Source organism: Oryctolagus cuniculus, chromosome 6 (assembly GCF_051225735.1).
Source record: "Oryctolagus cuniculus isolate XC-2025 breed Fujian yellow rabbit chromosome 6, ASM5122573v1, whole genome shotgun sequence".
NCBI lineage: Eukaryota > Metazoa > Chordata > Mammalia > Lagomorpha > Leporidae > Oryctolagus > Oryctolagus cuniculus.
The window spans coordinates 67,612,159-67,633,217 of NC_142872.1; the positions used below are offsets into that span (position 1 = coordinate 67,612,159).

Here is a 21,059-nt window from a genome sequence, read left to right on the forward strand (position 1 = left end):
AGTAAACATGGAAACCTATAATAGGGTATAAAGATACATGGTCCCTCTTCCATTACCTATCCTGTTTATAAAAATAAGATGTATAAGGCCGGCACTGCGGCTCACTTGGTTAATCCTCCGCCTGCGGCGCCGGCATACCGGGTTCTAGTCCCAGTCGGGGCGCTGGATTCTGTCCCGGTTGCTCCTCTTCCAGTCCAGCTCTCTGCTGTGGCCTGGGAAGGCAGTGGAGGATGACCCAAGTGCTTGGGCCCTGCACCCGCATGGGAGACCAGGAGAAGCACCTGGCTCCTGGCTTTGGATCAGCGCGATGAGCCAGCCGCAGCGCACCAGCCGCGGTGGCCATTGGAGGGTGTACCAACGGCAAAAAGGAAGACTTTTCTGTCTCTCTCTCTCTCTCTCTCTCTCTCACTGTCTAAATCTGCCTGTTTAAAAAAATATAAAAATAAAAAAGAAATAAGATGTATAATGTAAAAAAAGTAATCTTGATAATTTACCATGAAAATCACTAATTAAGAAGGTTCCATTGCATCCCATTACCCTAAAACAACACAAAGAATCCTTGAAAACATCTCAAATGTTTGTTAATGTTTGTGGCATGGCAGGTTAAGCTGCCACCTTGAATGCAGACATCCCATAGAAGTACCAGTTCAGTTCCCAGCTGCTCTCCTTCTGGTCCAGCTCCCTGCTAGTGTTCTTGGGAAAGCAGCGGAGGACAGTCCAGGTGCGTGGGCCCCTGAGCCCAAATGGGAGACCAGGATGAGACTACTGGCTCCTAGCTTTGGCCTGGCCCAGCCTTGGCCATTGCAGCCATTTGTGGAGTAGGCCAGCAGATAGAAGATTCTCTCTCTCACTCACTCTCACTCTCTCTCTCTCTCTCTCTCCTCTCTTCTTTCTGTCTCTCTCTTTCTCCTGTGGTTCTGCCTTTCAAATAAATAAATAAATCTTTTTAAAATTATTAAATCGAATGATTTACCCAATATTAATTATTGCCTCATTCAGTTACACATAAACAAGCACACAGTTAAAAACATTCGTAAGTACTCAGATACTCCACAAGCCGAGCCGGGTGGGCACTGACTGGAGCTGCTAGTCAGGGCTGTGGTCATTTTTATACCTTCCTGCGTGGATGCAGGCATCACCAACGGAAAGGAGGGCAGGCAGGTGGGGTGGTGCGTGGCTAGGTCGCACAAGGTCTCGCTGCCATGAAGGTGAAGATCAAGTGCTGGAACGGCATGGCCACCTGGCTTTGGGTGGCCAACGACAAGAACTGCGGCATCTGCCGGATGGCATTAAATGGCTGCGGCCCCGACTGCAAGATGCCGGGAGACAACTGCCTGCTAGTCTGGGGCCAGTGCTCTCACTGCTTCCACATGCACTGCATCCTCAAGTGGCTCAACACACAGCAGGTGCAGCAGCACTGCCCCATGCGCCGGCAGGAGTGGAAGTTCAAGGAGTGAGCCCGCCCTCAGCACACCCAGGACTGCCCAGCATAATGCTGAAGTTTTAACTAATAAGTAAAATTCATTAAACTCTCAAAAAAAAAAGTATTCAGATACTCAAAGAGAGACACTACTGAGAAAAGAATCATGGTACTAGTACCTCTATTTATATCAGTACCATCAGTATATCTTGCTTCCAATGGGCCCACCACCCTAGCTATCTCTTCTACAGGGCACAATGTCAATAATGAGATTTGGATAATAGTTTGGATATCAACAAAAGGTCCATATATTTGCGGCTTAGTCCCAAAATATGTTTTGGTTAATGGATTAATGTTAATGGCCAATGGATCAAGGATGAAAACAGAACAATTATGATATCAAGCATGTGCACCTAGTGGGAGGAAAGTATGTCTTTGAGGGCTTATCCTCTGAAGGTAGTTCTCCTGAGGGTTGAACAGTGTTACCTCTCTGCTTACTGGCTCACCATGCCATCCTCCCCCTGCACACATCCACACCCTCCATACTCATCAGATGCTGGACTAATGGTGCCTCCTGGCCTTGGACTGTAAACCTCAAAACTATAAGCCAAAACAAACCCTCTTCCTGTGTATTTTAGCCCCACTCGGGTATTTTAGTTAAACTGACACAAAGATGACAAACATAGGCATCTTAAATATTTACATCTTAAGCCTGTAAGACACAGAATCCTGAGACGAAGATGGATTATAAAAACAATTATATAACTGTAGTCACTCTCTATTTCATTCCTCTAAAACACAAGTTAAATTGAATCCTAGACATCCACCTCCAATAAAGACACATGACCAGCAAAGCACTGCAGTTCCATAACTCCATAAAATAACTGATGTGCCAACCAATATTATGCCTGCCCCCTCCTACAGCTATACGGGAGGGACATTAGAAAATTGAGAGCAGAGGTGGAGGTAAGAGGACACCTCACCTGCCCTGAGCTATAGTTCTGTTTCCAGTAACCTCCAGTCCCCCAGTGCTCAAGGAGTACTAGGCTGCCCTCTTTCCGTCTGGAAAGAGACGATACCACATTATAACCTTATCTGCTATAAAAACTCCTTACAGTAACTCAAATTATTCTAACATTTTTCAATTAAAAAATTTGTTTGTCCATTACTCCAGTTAAACAAACCAAAAAGCATAAACTTCATAACAAACTTCAATTTCCTAGTTAATATGCTATTCTAGATAGCTCCCTACATCTTATATCCTAATTCCTATAATTTGTCTTTTATCAATCCTGTTATAAACAACCTAAGCACTCCACCAAAAAAGTGTGAGAACTAATAGACCAATTCAGTAAAGTCCCAGGGTACAAAATCAACATTAAAAAGTAGAATTTAATATACCAATAATTGGGGCCGGCACTGTGGCACAGCGGGTTAAAGCCCTGGCCTGAAGTGCAGGCATCCTATGTAGGCGCCAGTTCTAGTCCTAGCTGCTCCACTTCTGATCCAGCTCTCTGCTCTAGCCTGGGAAAGCAATAGAAGATGGCCCAAGTGTTTGGGCCCCTGCACCCAAGTAGGAGACCCGGAAGAAGCTGCTGGCTCCTGCCTTCTGATCAGCTCAGCTCCAGCCATAGTCACCCTCTGGGGAGTGAACCAGACTCTTGGCTTTAGCAAGGACCAACAACAGCTGTTGCTACCATTTCAGAGGTGGCCTAGCAGATGGAATATCTTGTTATCTCTTTCTCCCTCTCTCCCTCTATCTTTCAAATAAAATAAATAAAAACCTTTGGGAAAAAACTCAGTAACAATAAAATACCAATCAAGTTAATAAATGGGCAAAGAACCTGAACAGACAGTTCTCGAATGTATGAAAAAATGATAAATTTCACTAGCCATCATGGAGACCCAAATCCAAACCACAATGAATAAATATCAGCTCTGAGGTTGGTGCTGTGACATAGCAGATAAAGCCGCCGCCTGCAGTGCTGGCATCCTATGTGGGCGCCGTTTCAAGTACCGGCTGTTCCACTTCTGATCCAGCTCTCTGCTATGGACTGGGAAACAATAGAAGATGGCCCAAGTCCTTGGGACCCTGCACCCATGTGGGAGACCCAGAAGAAGCTCCTGTCTCCTGGCTTCAGATTGGAACAGCTCTGGTCATTGCAGCCAATCAGGCAGTGAGCCAGTGGATGGAAGACCTCTCTCTCTCTTTCTTTCTCTCTCTCTCTCTCTCTCTCTCTCTCTCTCTTCTATGCCTCTCCTTCTCTCTGTGTGTAACTCTGACTTTCAAGTAAATAAATAAATCTTTAAAAAAAGAAAGAAATATGGGCCGGCGCCGCGGCTCACTAGGCTAATCCTCCGCCTAGCGGCGCCGGCACACCGGGTTCTAGTCCCGGTCGGGGCGCCGGATTCTGTCCCGGTTGCCCCTCTTCCAGGCCAGCCCTCTGCTGTGGCCAGGGAGTGCAGTGGAGGATGGCCCAGGTGCTTGGGCCCTGCACCCCATGGGAGACCAGGAAAAGCACCTGGCTCCTGGCTCCTGCCATCGGATCAGCGCGGTGCGCTGGCCGCAGCGCGCCGGCCGCGGCGGCCATTGGAGGGTGAACCAACGGCAAAGGAAGACCTTTCTCTCTGTCTCTCTCTCTCACTGTCCACTCTGCCTCTCAAAAAAAAAAAAAAAAAAAAAAAGAAATATCAGCTCATCTCCTTCACAATAGCAATTATCAAAATGACAAAAATTAACAAATTCTGGTGAGGAAATGGAGAAAAGGGGACTCTCTTAGACTGTTATTGGGAATGTAAATTAGTGCAGCCACTGTGGAAAAAAGCATGCAGATGGCTTTAAAAACTAAAAATAGAACTGTCATATGATCCAGAAATCCCACTACAACATAGATATATAGCCAAAAGACATGAAATCACTATACCAAAGAGATACTTGCACCATCATGATTACTGCAGCACCATTCATCACAGCCGAGGTATGAAACCAACCAAGGTGTTCATCAGAAGGAGAATGGATAAAAAAAAAATCTGGTATATATAGACAGTAGCATACATTCATCCATTAAAAATAATAAAATCCTACCATTTATATCAAAATGTATGCAGCTGGATGACATCATTTTAAGTAAAGTACATCAGAGACAGAAAGACAAACACCACATGTTTCCTCTTATAAATCAAAGCAAAAAATTCAATCAGAACACAGAATGTTGATTATTAGAGGCTTGGAGAAGTAGAAGGGGTAGAGGTAATCTGAATAAAAATACACAGGAACATCGGTTTGGTTCACTAAGTATGACAAATATAATAATATGTGATATTAACAAAGTATAAATGTAAAAATGTCATGAATCTCAATATTCTGATCTGTATCTCAGTATTTTTCTACTTCTAAACTAGCCTTCCTTTGTCTTTTCCATACTTATCTTCTTTCATTGGGTTCATCATCAATTCCTTTCTTATCCTTGTTCACTGGTAACATTTCTCTTTACTAATTAAAACACTCATCTACAAGATGATAAAGTAGGAAGAATACTGAGCCTATACTCTATGACCTTGCATTCAAATTTCGTACTGCCGTTTATTCTATCCAGATAAATGACTTTAATGTCTTGGATTTTCAGGTGCTCCATCTGAGAAACCATTGGTTAGGCTATTAGACACAGGTTGAAATCCTAAAAAGGAATTTTGATTATTTTCTAAAATTCCTTAAAATTCTGAAATTCTGTGTGCTTTTGATTCTCTCTATAGAAAAATGGGGAATACCTAGTTGGCTAAATGGAAAAAATAAGAGAACAAGTATCACTATGCTCCTAAATATATATATATGTGTATATATACACATATGTGTATATGTATATTTCTCTGTATATGTATATGTATATATATAAAATACATGTAACTTGTTCACCTTATATAAATTATAAAAAATTGTTTAAAAAATTAAAATTCAAAACAAAGAAAAATGAAAGGAGAAAAGATTAAAAATGAGAAAAGATTAATATCATAGAAGGAGAAAAGTAACTCTAGTAAAAGGAAAAACTTAGAACTGGCCTAAAGGGAAAACCACATTGGAAAGTCAGTAAGTAGAGACACCAATTGGAATATTCTCTAAATAGATGTTAACTACAATTAGTAAAACATAGTCTATGTGGAGATGTTCTTCACTAGCAGTAAAGATTAGGACTTGTCTAATCTGCTTATGTCCTTGTAATGACCTATGGTCCTGTGGCCTCAGCTAAATGAGATGTGCCCTAAAATTTTGATGGTGAAAACAAGATACTTGTAACCACTGTAACTGTCAAATATATAAGAACAAATTCTGGGACTAACCAGGCTTCTCGGGAAAACTTCAAAGCAGATTTAAAATACAGCTAAATTTAACTTTCTGAGTTTATCTTAATTGGACCTGTATCTTGATCCCAGTGTTGCACAAGTCCCAATCAATCTATTCTAATGGCAAAAGAATAGATTTGGGAGCAAATCAGGCTGTTGGTCAAAACATGGGTCAGCTACTTGTTTACTACAGGGTCATAGGCCAATTAGACAACCTCTCTAAAGGACAGTTGCCAAAATGATACAAGGTAGCCTGTATTAACACATAACTTGCAAAGCTGTTTTGATGACTCTAAGAAATAAAAGACGTTAACCACACAATATCTATCTAGCCCCAAGTAGAACACTCAACAAATATTAGTTAATTTTCTTTGCATTCTGTTAGTTAATATAAATTTTTTAAAATCTGCAACATCCCGGGGCCGGTGCTGTGGCACAGCGAGTTAGAGCCCTGGCCTGAAGCACAGGCATCCCAAGTGGGCACCAGTTCTAGTCCCAGCTGTTCCTCTTCCAATCCAGCTCTCTGCTATGGCCCGGGAAAACAGTAGAAGATGGCCCAAGTGCTTGGGCCCCTGCACCCAAGTGGGAGACCCAGAAGAAGCTCCTGGCTCCTGGCTTCGGATCAGAGCAGCTCCGGCTGTTGAGCCATCTGGGGAGTGAACCAGCAGATGGAAGATCTCTCTCTCTCTCTACCTCTCTATGTAACTCTGTCTTTCAAATAAGTAAAATAAATCTTAAAAAAAGACAGCATAGCCCAGAATTATTATAAATAATACAATTTTTAAAAATCTGCAACATCCTACCTGCTTGTATAGTCTTTTGAACTCTCACCTCCTATTAAAGAAAAGTGAAAGGCATTTTAAATTAACAATAGAATAATATATAATATTAAAAGCATAACACATTGCTGCTTGTTACAGAATATACCTTTGGGTATCAGGTGTTTGGTGCAGCACTAAAGATGCCTTTGGATGCCACAGTCCATAATGGAGTGCCTGGATTTGAGTTCCAGCTATGCTTCCAAGCCCAGCTTCTTGCTAAAGCACATCCTGGGAGGCAGCAGGTGATGGCTCATATAATTTGGTTCCCTAGTGCTGTTGTAAAGATGTGAGCCCAGATTGAATTCTAGGCACTTGGCTTTGTTCTGGCCCAGCCCCAAATGTTACAGGCATTTGGGGACTCAACCAGAGAACCAGAGAACCAGGTATAGTGGTTAAGGTTCTGAGTAAGATATGCATGCCCCACTTCAGAATACCCAAGATTTATTCCCAACTCTGTCTCTTTACTCCACCTTCCTACTCATGCAGGTTCTGAGAGGCAGCAGTAATGACTGAAATAATCGTGTTCACCCTGAACATGTAGAAGACTTAGACTGAGTTCCTGAATCCTGGGTATGGTTTCTATCCAACTTTGATGAGGGCAGGCATTTGGAGGGTAAACTAATATATAGGAGCTCTATCTGTCTATGTCTCTTATGTAAAAATATACATATATACATATATGTTTTTAAATCTTTTTATACAACTACTTTTTTACACAACTACATTTAAAGAGATAAGGGCCATAATTAAATGTTTTTTTCAAATAATATTGATTCAGATTGTGAATTTACTATAATAAACTTCTTCAATAATTCTGAATTCTATCATATTGACAAAGATTAATAAAAATATACAAGAATTCTGCGGAGCCAAGATGGCAGAACAGTGAGGGCGTGCACCGATAGTCCGGGAAAAGATAGTTTAATAAAAGTGGAGTTACACTAGCCTCAGGAAAAGGATCAGGAAAAAAATGCAGAGGAAACTCTTCCGGATCTAGTGGATGTGACACAGAGGACCTATGGGGAGAGCAAGGTCGCCCACCACGTGGAAGCCGAGCCACGGGAGCCGCGGGAGCCATGGGAGCTGAGCTGCAGAGTCTGCACACCAGTGCTGGAAGGGAAGGTGAGACAAAAACCTCTCGGTAACCCGAGACATTGGCGGGGAAACGCAGAAAGAGCCTGCAGAGAATGAGGCCTGAAACCCCACTGGGGAAAGTTCACCAGGCTGACTGGAGGAGAGAAAAAATCGAATAAATAAGGGGAACCGGCACGGACATTAGCCTCTCTCTCCACTCACCTTACAAAGCCGAGCAAGATAAAGGTCAGGTGCCATTTTACGTATGTAAAGCGGGTGCCCCTCATTAGCCAAGCAGAAAAACCTGACTCTGGTGGGGAGAAATAACAGGAGGTTAACACTTAATGAAAGTGTGGAGCTCACCAACTGAGACTGTGAAAAATTGAGGGGGGGGCGAGAGAACTCACTGAGTACACAACTCGGTAACCCGGGCAACCTGGTGAGAGACTGCGGAGAAAATTGAGACCACACTGAGGGCTGCATAAACTCTTTGTGTGGTCACAACGGTAAGCAGATGAATACCCACAGGGGCCAGATTTCATACATCAACTGCCCTCAATTCCACTCAGTTGTGTGGAATTACTTCCCAACTGAGTCAATAAAAGAGAGAGAGAGAGAGAGAGAGAGAGAGAGAGAGAACAAACTGGATGAATCACCTTTGGCACACCTTTAACCCTGAAGAACCAAACAGAACTCTCTGGCCACACCCATCTCAAGCCTCTAATGATCCAAAAAAGCAGACAGTCCACTTAATCTAGAGTCACAGCATAACGAGAAAAAACACCACACTGAAGAAACCAAAGAATATCTCCAATATGCCAAACAACAAACACAAAAACCGAGGTAACAGGAACAAGAAAGACACTATGACGCCCCCAAATGAAATAGACACCCCAATTCAAGATTATGAAGATGATGAGATAGAAGAAATGCAAGAAGCGGATCTCAAAAAACTGATAAGAATATTAAGAAGTTCTCAAAAAAAATTCTTGAACTAAAGAAATCCTTAACGGACAAGATAGAACATCTCTCTCGTGAAAATGAAATATTAAGGAGGAATCAAAATGAAATGAAACAACTAGTACAACAGGAAACTGTGATAGTGACGAAAAATCATAATGAAATGAAGAATTCAATAGATCAAATGACAAACACATTAGAGAGCCTTAAAAACAGAATGGGTGAAGCAGAAGAGAGAATATCGGACTTCGAAGACAGAGAACAGGGAAGGATACAGTCAAACCAAAGATAAGAAGAGGAAATTAGAAATCTAAAAAATAGTCTGGAATCTACAGGATACTATTTAAAAAACCCAGCATTCGGGTTCTAGGAGTTCCTGAAGGCATGGACAGGGAGAAAGGATTAGAAGGCGATGCCATAGACAGGAGTGTCAATTGGTAAAGTCAACAACAGGAGTCACTGTGCACTTACTCCTCATGTAGGATCTCTATCCTTAATGTGCTCTACATTGAGATTTAATGCTATAACGAGTACTCAAACAATATATTTCACTTTGTGTTTCTATGGGGGTGCAAACTGTTGAAATCCTTACTTAATGCATACTAAACTGATCCTCTGTAAAAAAAAAAAAAAAGAAAAAGAAATTATCAATTCCCAACTTGACTCTCACCTGTGATTAAACATGACAATAGGTCTGCTCTGATTTCATCATCATTTAAAAAAAATCATCTATTATTTTTCACTTTATGTTTCTGTGTGGGAGCAAACTGTTGAAATCCATACTTGATGTATACTAAGCTGATCTTCTGTATATTAAGATAATCAAAAATGAATCTTGATGTGAATGGAAGGGGAGAGGGAGTGGGAAAGGGGAAGATTGCGGGTGGGAGGGACGGTATGGGGGGGAAGCCATTGTAATCCATAAGTCGTACTTTGGAAATTTATATGCATTAAATAAAAGTTTAAAAAAAAACAAAAGGCGTTCCTAGTGAGATATTAGCAGAAAATTTCCCAGGTTTGGAGAAGGACAGAGACATCCTAGTACAGGAACCTCATAGAACCCCTAGTAAACATGACCAAAAGAGATCCTCACCATGACACATTGTAACTAAACTCACCACAGTGAAACATAAAGAAAAGATCCTAAAATGTGCAAGAGAGAAACGTCAGATTACTCTCAGAGGATCTCCAATCAGACTCATAGCTGACTTCTAATCAGAAACTCTACAAGCTAGGAGGGAATGGCGAGATATAGCCCAAGTACTAAGAGAGAAAAACTTCCAGCCCAGAATATTATACCTTAAAAGCTATCATTTGTTAAAGAAGGAGAAATAAAGACTATTCATAGCAAACAGAAATTGAAAGAATTTGTCGCCACTCGTCCAGCCCAGCAAAAGATGCTTAAAGATGTATTGCACACAGAAACACAGAAACACGGTCATCAATATGAAAGAAGATAAAGGAAGGAAACCTCACAGCAAAAGATCACAGGGAATTCAAAGCATATATTAGAAAATATCTTTGGCAAATGGCAGGGCAAAGTTACCACTTATTAATAGTCACCTTGAATGTTAATGGCCTGAACTGTCCAGTTAAAAGACACAGATTGGCTGATTGGGTTAAGGAACAAAACCCATCTATTTGCTGCTTACAAGAAACACATCTTTCCAACAAAGATCCATACAGACTGAAAGTGAAAGGCTGGAAAAAGATATACCATGCCAACAGAAATGCAAAAAGAGCGGGCGTAGCCATCTTAATATCGGACAACATAAACTTTACCACAAAAACTGTTAAGAGAGACAAACAGGCACACTACATAATGATTAAGGGATCAATTCAACAGGACGATATAACAATTATCAATGTATATGCACCTAACTACAGGGCACCGGTTTATTTAAAAGATTTGTTAAGGGACTTAAAGGGCAACTAAGACCCCAATACAATAGTACTGGGGACTTCAATACTCTACTCTCAGAAACAGGCAGATCAACAGGACAGAAGATCAACAAGGATACAGTAGATTTAAACGACACTATAGCCCAAATGGATCTAACAGATATCTACAGAACTTTCAATCCTACATCTAAAGACTTCACATTCTTCTCAGCTGTACATGGAACCTTCTCTAGGATTGACCACATAATAGGCCATAAAGCAAGTCTCAGCAAATTCAAAAGAATTAGAATCATACCATGCAGCTTCTCAGACCATAAAGGAATAAAGCTGGAAATTAGAAACTCAGGAATCCCTAGAGCATATGAAAACACATGGAGATTGAACAACATGCTCCTGAATGAACAATGGGTCATAGAAGAAATCAAAAGAGAAATCAAAAACTTTCTGGAAGTAAATGAGGATAACAGCACAACATACCAAAACTTATGGGACACAGCAAAAGCAGTGTTAAGAGGAAAGTTTATATCAATAGGTGCCTACATCAAGAAATTGGAAAGGCACCAAATAAATGAGCTTTCAATGCATCTCAAGGATCTAGAAAATCTGCAGCAAGCCAGACCCAAATCTAGTCGGAGAAGAGAAATAATTAAAATCAGAGAAGAAATTAACAGGATTGAATCAAGAAAAACATTACAAAAAATCAGCCAAATGAGGAGCTGGTTTTTTGAAAAAAATAAACAAAATTGACACCCCATTGGCCCAACTAACTAAAACAAGAAAAGACCAAAATCAATAAAATCAGAGATGAAAAAGGAAACGTAACAACAGACACCACAGAAATAAAAAGAATCATCAGAAATTAATACAAGGACCTGTACGCCAGCAAACAGGGAAACCTATCAGAAATGGATAGATTCCTGGACACATGCAACCTACCTAAACCAGGAAGACATCGAAAACCTAAACAGACCCATAACTGAGACAGAAATTGAAACAGGAATAAAGGCCCTCCCAACGAAGAAAAGCCCAGGACCAGATGGATTCACTGCTGAATTCTACCAGACATTTAAAGAAGAACTAACTCCAATTCTTCTCAAACTATTCAGAGCAATCGAAAAAGATGGAATCCTCCCAAATTCTTTCTATGAAGCCAGCATCACACTAATTCCTAAGCCAGAAAAAGATGCAGCATTGAAAGAGAATTACAGACCAATATCCCTGACGAACATAGATGCAAAAATCCTCAATAAAATTCTCGCCAGTAGAATGCAACAACACATCAGAAAGATCAACCACCCAGACCAAGTGGAATTTATCCCTGGTATGCAGGGATGGTTTCATGTGCGCAAAACAATCAATGTGATACAGCACATTAACAGACTGCAGAAGAAATACCATATGATTATCTCAATAGACACCGAGAAAGCATCTGATAAAATACAACACCCTTTCATGGTGAAAACTCTAAGCAAACTGGGTATGGAAGGAACATTCCTCAATACAATCAAAGCAATTTATGAAAAACCCACGGCCAACATCCTATTGAATGGGGAAAAGTTGGAAGCATTTCCACTGAGATCTGGTACCAGACAGGGATGTCCACTCTCACCACTGCTATTCAATATAGTTCTGGAAGTTCTAGCCAGAGCTATTAGGCAAGAAAAAGAAATTAAATGGATACAAATTGGGAAGGAAGAAGTCAAACTATCCCTCTTTGCAGATGATATGATTCTTTACTTAGGGCACCCAAAGAACTCTACTAAGAAACTATTGGAACTCATAGAACAGTTTGGCAAAGTAGCAGGATCTAAAAACAATGCACAAAAATCAACAGCCTTTGTATACACAGGCAATGCCACGGCTGAGGAAGAACTGCTAAGATCAATCCCATTCACAATAGCTACAAAAACAATCAAATACCTTGGAATAAACTTATGCAAGGACATTAAGGATCTCTACGATGAAAATTACAAAATCTTAAAGAAAGAAATAGAAGAGGATACCAAAAAATGGAAAAATCTTCCATGCTCATGGATTGGAAGAATCAACATCATCAAAATGTCCATTCTCCCAGAAGCAATTTATAGAAATCAAATCGATACCAATCAAGATACTGAAGACATTCTTCTCAGATCTTGAAAAAATGATGCTGAAATTCATATGGAGACACAGGAGACCTCGAATAGCTAAAGCAATCTTGTACAACAAAAACAAAGCCGGAGGCATCACAATACCAGATTTCAGGACATACTACAGGGCAGTTGTAATCAAAACAGCATGGTACTGGTACAGAAACAGACGGATAGACCAATGGAACAGAATAGAAAGCCAGAAATCAATCCAAACATCTACAGCCAACTCATATTTGATCAAGGATCCAAAACGAATCCCTGGAGTAAGGACAGTCTATTCAATAAATGGTGCTGGGAAATTGGATTTCCACGTGCAGAAGCATGAAGCAAGACCCCTACCTTACACCTTACACAAAAATTCACTCAACATGGATTAAAGACTTAAATCTATGACCCGACACCATCAAATTATTAGAGAGCATTGGAAAAACCCTGCAAGATATAGGAACTGGCAAAGACTTCTTGGAAAATACCCCAGAAGCACAGGCAGTCAAAGCCAAAATTAACATTTGGGATTGCATCAAATTGAGAAGTTTCTGTACTGCAAAGGAAACAGTCAGGAGAGTGAAGAGACAACCGACAGAATGGGAAAAAATATTTGCAAACTATGCAACAGATAAAGGGTTAATAACCAGAATCCACAAAGAGATCAAGAAACTCCACAAAAACAAAACAAACAACCCACTTAAGAGATGGGCCAAGGACCTCAATAGATATTTTCCAAAAGATGACATCCAAATGGCCAACAGACACATGAAAAAATGTTCAAGATCACTAGCAATCAGGGAAATGCAAATCAAAACCACAATGAGGTTCCACCTCACCCCGGTGAGAATGGCTCACATACACAAAGCTACCAACAACAGATGCTGGCGAGGATGTGGGGAAAAAGGGACACTAACCCACTGTTGGTGGCAATGCAAACTGGTCAAGCCACTATGGAAGTCAGTCTGGAGATTCCTCAGAAACCTGAAGATAACCCTACCATTCGACCCAGCCATCCCACTCCTTGGAATTTACCCAAAGGAATTTAAATTGGCAAACAAAAAAGCGGTCTGCACCCTAATGTTTATTGCAGCACAATTCACAATAGCCAAGACCTGGAACCAACCTAAATGCCCACCAACGGTAGACTGGATAAAGAAATTATGGGATATGTACTCTTTAGAATACTATACCGCAGTAAGAAACAACGAAATCCAGTCATTTGCAACAAAATGGAGGAATCTGGAACACATCATGCTGAGTGAAATAAGCCACTCCCAAAGGGACAAAAACCATATGTTCTCCCTGATCGGTGACAACTGACTGAACACCAAAAAGGAAACCTGCTGAAGGGAAATGGACACTAGGAGAAACGGTGACTTGATCAGCATAGCCCTGACTGTTAATGAACAACTTAATACTTTATCCCTCTTAGTAGTTTTTTTTTGTCTGTTCTACTTAATATGACTGGCTTAATTCTGTAATTAATACACAGTTATTCTTAAGTGTTGAAAATTAACTAAATGTAATCCCTGTTAAACATAAGAGTGGGAATAAGAGAGGGAAGAGATGTATAATTTGGGACATGCTCAAGCTGACTTGCCCCAAATGGTAGAGTTGGAAACACACCAGGGGATGCCAGTTCAATCCCATCAAGGTGGCATGTACCAATGCCATCTCACTAGTCCAAGTGATCAATTTTAGTTCACAATTGATCATGATGAAAGGACTAAGAGTCAAAGGGAGCACATAAACAAGTCTAGTACCTGCTAATACTAACTGATAGAATAAATAAAGGGGAGAGTGATCCAACATGGGAAGCGAGATACTCAGCAGACTCATAGAATGGCGGATGTCCTAAACAGCACTCTGGCCTCAGAATCAGCCCTAAAGGCATTTGGATCTGGCTGAAAAGCCCATGAGAGTATTCCAGGCATGGAAAGCCAAGACACTCTGGCAAAAAAAAAGACCTAAATGAAAGATCTCTGTGAGTGACATCCCAGTGGAAAGAACAGGTCTTCAAAGAGGGAGGTACCTTTCTCTGAAGGGAGGACAGAACCTCCACTTTGACTATGACCTTGTCTAAACAAGATAAGAGTCAGAGATCTCAGAGGGCTTCCATAGCCTTGGAAACTCATGACTGGAGCATAGGGAGATTACTATAGACAGGAGTGCCAATTTGTAAAGTCAACAACAGGAGTCACTGTGCACTTACTCCTCATGTAGGATCTCTGTCCTTAATGTGCTATACATTGAGATTTAATGCTATAACGAGTACTCAAACAGGATATTTCACTTTGTGTTTCTATGGGTGTGCAAACTGTTGAAATCTTTACTTAATGTATACAAAACTGATCTTCTGTAAAAAAAAAAAAAAAAGAAAACAGAAAAAAGAAATTATCAATTCCCAACTAGACTGTCACTGGGATTAAACATGACAATAGGTCTGATCTGATTTCATCATCATTTAAAAAATCATCTATTATTTTTCACTTTATGTTTCTGTGTGGGAGCAAACTGTTGAAATCTTTACTTAATGTATACTAAGCTGATCTTCTGTATATTAAGAGAATCGAAAATGAATCTGGATGTGAATGGAAGGGGAGAGGGAGTGGGAAAGGGGAAGATTGCGGGTGGGAGGGACGGTATGGGGGGGAAGCCATTGTAATCCATAAGTCGTACTTTGGAAATTTATATTCATTAAGCAAAAAAAAAAACACACATGAGGTTTCACCTCACCCCTGTTAGAATGGCTCACATTCAGAAATGTTCCAAGAATAGATGCTGGAGAGGATATGGGGAAAAAAGGATATGGGGACACTAACCCACTGTTGGTGGGAATGCAAACTGGTCAAGCCACGATGGAATTCAGTCTGGAGATTCCTCAGAAACCTGAATATAACCCTGCCATACAACCCAGCCATCCCACTCCTTGGAATTTACCCAAAGGAAATTAAATTGGCAAACAAAAAAGCGGTCTGCACATTAATGTTTATTGCAGCTCAATTCACAATAGCTAAGACCTGGAACCAACCCAAATGCCCATCAACAGTAGACTGGATAAAGAAATTATGGGACATGTACTCTGTAGAATACTATACAGCAGTCAAAAACAATGAAACCGATCATTTGCAACAAGAAGGAGGAATTTGGAAAACATCATGCTGAGCGAATTAAGCCAGTCCCAAAGGGACAACTATCATATGTTCTCTCTGATCAGCGACAACTAACTGAGCACCAAAGGGGAAACTTGTTGAAGTGAAATGGACACTATGAGAAACAGTGACTGGATCAGCTCTTGTCCTGACTGTTGATGTACAATGTAATACTTTATCCATTTTAGTATTTTTTTTGTTCTAGTACCGTTGATTGAACTCTGTAATTAACACACAATTATTCTTAAGTGTTTAAATTTTAACAGAAAAGTGATCCCTGTTAGGAATTTGGAAAACATTATACTGAGTGAAATAAGCCAGTTCCAAAGGAACAAATATCATATGTTCTCCCTGATCGGTGACAGCTAACCGAGCACCAAAAAGGAAACCTGTTAAAGTGAAATGAACACTAGGAGAAACGGTGACTTGATCAGCCCTTGCCCTGACTGTTGATGAACAACTTAATACGTTATCCCTCTTAGTATTTTTTTTGTTTGTTCTACTTAATACTTTTGGTTGAATAGCATAATCAATACACAGTTATTCTTAAGTGTTGAAACTTAACTGAAAAGTGATTTCTGTTAAATATAAGAGTGGGAATAAGAGGGGGAAGAGATGTACAATTTGGGACATGCTCAAGCTGACTTGTCCCAAACGGTAGAGTTAGAAACATGCCAGGGGATTCCAATTCAATCCCATCAAGGTGGCATGTATCAATGCCATCTCACTAGTCCCAGTGATCAATTTCTGTTCACAATTGATCATGATGAAAGGACTAAGAGTCAAAGGGATCACATAAATAAGATTAGTGTCTGCAAATACTAGCTGATAGAATAAAAAAAGGGAGAAAACGATCCAACATGGGTAGCGAGACACAGCAGACCCATAGAATGGCAGATGTCCTAAACAGCACTCTGGCCTCAGAATCAACCCTTAAGGCATGTGGATCGGGCTGAAAAGCCCATGAGAGTATTTCAGGCATGGAAAGCCAAGACACTCTGGGGGAAAAAAATGACCTAAATGAAAGATCTCCTCGAGTGACATCCCAGTGGAAAGAGCAGGTCATCAAAGAAGGAGGTACCTTTCTCTGAAGGGAGGAGTGAACTTCCACTTTGACTACGACCTTGTCTAAATATGATCAGAGTCGGTGAACTCAAAAGGCTTCCATAGCCTTGGAAACTCATGACAAGAGCCCAGGGTGATTACTGATGCCATAAACAAGAGTGTCCATTTGTTAAGTCAACAACAGGAGTCACTGTGCACTTACTCCTTATGTAGGATCTCTGTCCTTAATGTGCTATACATTGTGATTTAATGCTATAACTAGTACGCAAACTCTATTTTTCACTTTGTGTTTTTATGTGGGTGCAAACTGTTGAAACCTTTTCTTAATATATGCTAAACTTATCTTGTGTATATAAAGAAAATTGAAAATGAATCTTGATGTGAATGGAAGGGGAGAGGGAGCGGGAAAGGGGAGGGTTGCGGGTGGGAGGGAAGTTATGGGGGGGGAGCCATTATAATCCATAAGCTGTACTTTGGAAATTTATATTCATTAAATAATAGTTAAAAAAATACAAGAAATCTAATCACTGACTTATTTGGCTGCTACTTTGTAATCTAATCCTTCTTATTTTTATCTATGGTGAAACCACCAAGAGTAATTTACCATCAGAAGCTTTATCTGGGGCTGGTGCTGTGGCGTAGCAGGTAAAGCCACTGCCTGCAGTGTCGGCATCCCATATGGATGCTGGTTTGAGTTCCATCTTCTCTACTTCCAATTCAGCTCTCTGCTATGGCTTGGGAAAGCAGTAGAAGATGACCTGATTCCTTGGGCCTCTGCACCCACGTAGGAGACCCAGAAGAAACTCCTGGCTCCTGGCTTTGGATCAGCCCAGCTCTGCTCATTGTGGCTATTTGGGAACTAAACCAGAAGATGAATAAGTTTCTCTCTCTCTCTCTCTCTCTCTCTCTCTCTTTCCGTCTCTTTCTCTCTCTCTCTTTCTCTCTGCCTCTGCCTCTGCCTCTCTGTAACTCTGCTTTTCAAATAAATAAATCTGAAAAAAAAAGGAAGAAGAAGCCTTACCTAGGTTTCTCTCTTCATGCCCTTTTTGTTTCATTCTTTCCATATAATCTAAAATTATCAGATGATTTTTTCTATGTATACAAAAGAGATAAGTAAAATTATTATTTGAATACTGATACAATGCCTTAGAATATTTCAGGTAGTATCAGAACTGGTATCAGAATTTTAGTTATCCCAATATGTTTCAAATTTAAAAACTCTACAAACTTTTTCTTAAGCTTGCAATTTCAAAGGGAAAAAAGTAAAATAGTCATACATTGATGATAGTATACCTTAATAAATTAATTAGAGTTAATATGACATAATGAAAACTGTCCTGAACTTAGAAGTCCCAGTCTGTAATCATTAGCTATTCCTTGGACTAGTCATTTAGATTGAGATTTTCTTTTAAAAAATAAGAAATTCTCTACCTTTTTCATTAGACACTTATGAAGATTTAATGAGGTAATATAAAAGAAATAGTGAAGAAACAAAATGCTTTGTCCTTCAACTTTATCATCAAAACTATTATAGAATTCTAAATAAAATCTGGTGTGTACTTTTTCTTTAGTTCTAATAGTCAAATGTTGCAGTTTTCAGAAAATATTCTTATTTCTAATTCTGGTTATTAAGTATTCCATGTGTTTTGCAATTCGAGGTACCTCAGGTACTTAATAATTTGTAACTACATGTATTTATAAACATATCATCTTATGAGATAGCATAATTGACCTAATCATTCACACTGGCAGAAAACTGAGAGATGTCAGAAACTGACAGACTACTACTGTCCCTTCTAACTCTGAATAAATTGATCATTGTTAGAATGATACTTATTCTGCCTACTCAAACTCCAACTGACTTGGAAGACCAAACCTGACTTTAATATATGGACACTGATGAGCTATGAATGAGGCTTAACGCTCTTAAATCCAAGTAGCCTATTTTATTTTTCAAATATCTATACTTGAAAGGCAGAGTTACAGAGAAAGAGGGAAAGATGGGGGTGGGGGGGAATGAATGAGAATCTCCCTTTGGCTGGTTCACTCCCCAAATGACCACAACAGCCAGGGCTGGATCAAACCGAAGCCATCAGCCAAGAAGCCCATCCTGGCCTCCCACATGCATGGCAGGGGCCCAAGCACTTGAGCCATCTTCTGCTGATTTCCTAAACACATTAGCAGGGAGCTAGATCAGAAGTGTAGCAGGGGCCGGCGCCGTGGCTCACTTGGTTACTCCTCCGCCTTCGGTGCTGGCTTCCCATATAGGCGTCAGGTTCTAGTCCTGGTTGATCCTCTTCCAGTCCAGCTCTCTACTGTGGCAGTGGAGAATGGCCCAAGTGCTTGGGCCCCTGCACCGCTTGGGAGACCAGGAAGAAGCATCTGGCTCCTGGCTTCTGATTGGTGCAGTGCCGGCTGTAGAGACCATTAGGGGAGTGAACCAACAGAAGGAAGAATTTTCTCTCTGTCTCTGTCTTCTCACTATCTATAACTCTACCTGGCAAATAAATTTAAAAAATAAAAAGAAGTGTAGCAGCCAGGATATGAATCAATGCTCATATGGGATGCTGGCATCACAAGCAGCAGCTTAACTTACTGCACCACAATGCCACCCTCCCCTCAAATAACCCACTTTAGATTGAAAGAAGTCTAGTACCTGCTAACACTAACCGATAGAATAAATAAAGGGGAGAGTGATCCAGCATGGGAAGCGAGATACTCAGCAGACTCATAGAATGGCAGATGTCCTAAATAGCACTCTGGCCTCAGAATCAGCCCTAAAGGCATTCCGATCTGGCTGAAAAGCCCATGAGAGTATTTCAGGCATGGAAAGCCAAGACACTCTGGCAAAAGATCTCTGTGAGTGAGATCCCAGTGGAAAGAACAGGTCTTCAAAGAAGGAGGTACCTTTCTCTGAAGGGAGGAGAGAACCTCCACTTTGACTATGACCTTGTCTAAACAAGATAAGAGTCGGAGAACTCAGAGGGCTTCCATAGCCTTGGAAACTCATGACTGGAGCATAGGGAGACTACTGATGCCATAGACAGGAGTGTCAATTGGTAAAGTCAACAACAGGAGTCACTGTGCACTTACTCCTCATGTAGGATCTCTGTCCTTAATGTGCTGTGCATTGAGATTTAATGCTATAACGAGTACTCAAACAGTATATTTCACTTTGTGTTTCTATGGGGGTGAAACTGTTGAAATCTTTACTTAATGTATACTAAACTGATCCTCTGTAAAAAAAAAAAAAAAAAAAGAAAGAAAGAAAAAGAAAAAGAAATTATCAACTCCCAACTTGACTCTCACTGGGATTAAACATGACAATAGGTCTGATCTGATTTCATCATCATTTAAAAAAAATCATCTATTATTTTTCACTTTATGTTTCTGTGTGGGAGCAAACTGTTGAAATCCTTACTTAATGTATACTAAGCTGATCTTCTGTATATTAAGATAATCAAAAATGAATCTTGATGTGAATGGAAGGGGAGAGGGAGTGGGAAAGGGGAGGGTTGTGGGTGGGAGGGACGGTATGTGGGGGAAGCCATTGTAATCCATAAATCGTACTTTGGAAATTTATATTCATTAAATAAAAGTTAAAAAAAAAGATTGAAAGAATTCTGAAGAAGGGCTTCCTTATGATACAGAATTTGAAACTATTGTGAAAATTTAAGGTAAAGACCAAGTACTCATAATATGGAGGATTTTCATTAATGTGACGGGGCAACATAAGTTGATGCCCACTCTGGGAAATAATGACCAAGGACACTGCACAATCCAATAAAAGATGCACACAGAATATAAATGGGCTTTAACTTATATATTTGGTAGCAAAGCGTAAAAAAAACCCTGATCTTTTCCTACAAAATTTTTGGAACCTCTGACAGAATGGAATGATCCTAATTAATATTTTCTAACAGAGAAGACAAATAAGAGCCTCAAAAATAACTCACCACAAAGGTTTAGGCTAAGATGTGGACTCCACATAAGGTTTTCTTGGATGAGTCCAGTTTCTCACTATTTGCATGGCTAAATCTAGGAGGCCAAAATGCTTAGTAGGGTGCTACTGCCTTATATACAATGGCTGAGTATATATGCATTTGTAAGTCAACTAGTAAATGTTTTAACCTTGGAGTATAGGTTTAGTTTACCATGAGGACTGGGGGATCTGGATCAGTAAAAGAATTCTGGTAGCAAAAGTCAA

The 21,059-nt window shown here is 40.3% G+C and overlaps 1 protein-coding gene across 1 annotated transcript; it reads left to right on the top strand.

The window, feature by feature from the left end:
• The first annotated feature begins 1,202 nt into the window (after window positions 1–1,202).
• Window positions 1,203–1,457, top strand: LOC100343351 (anaphase-promoting complex subunit 11). The gene has a single exon (XM_070075812.1). It carries the CDS (start codon window positions 1,203–1,205, stop codon window positions 1,455–1,457), a length of 255 nt encoding a protein of 84 aa, XP_069931913.1.
• Window positions 1,458–21,059: the final 19,602 nt, after the last annotated feature.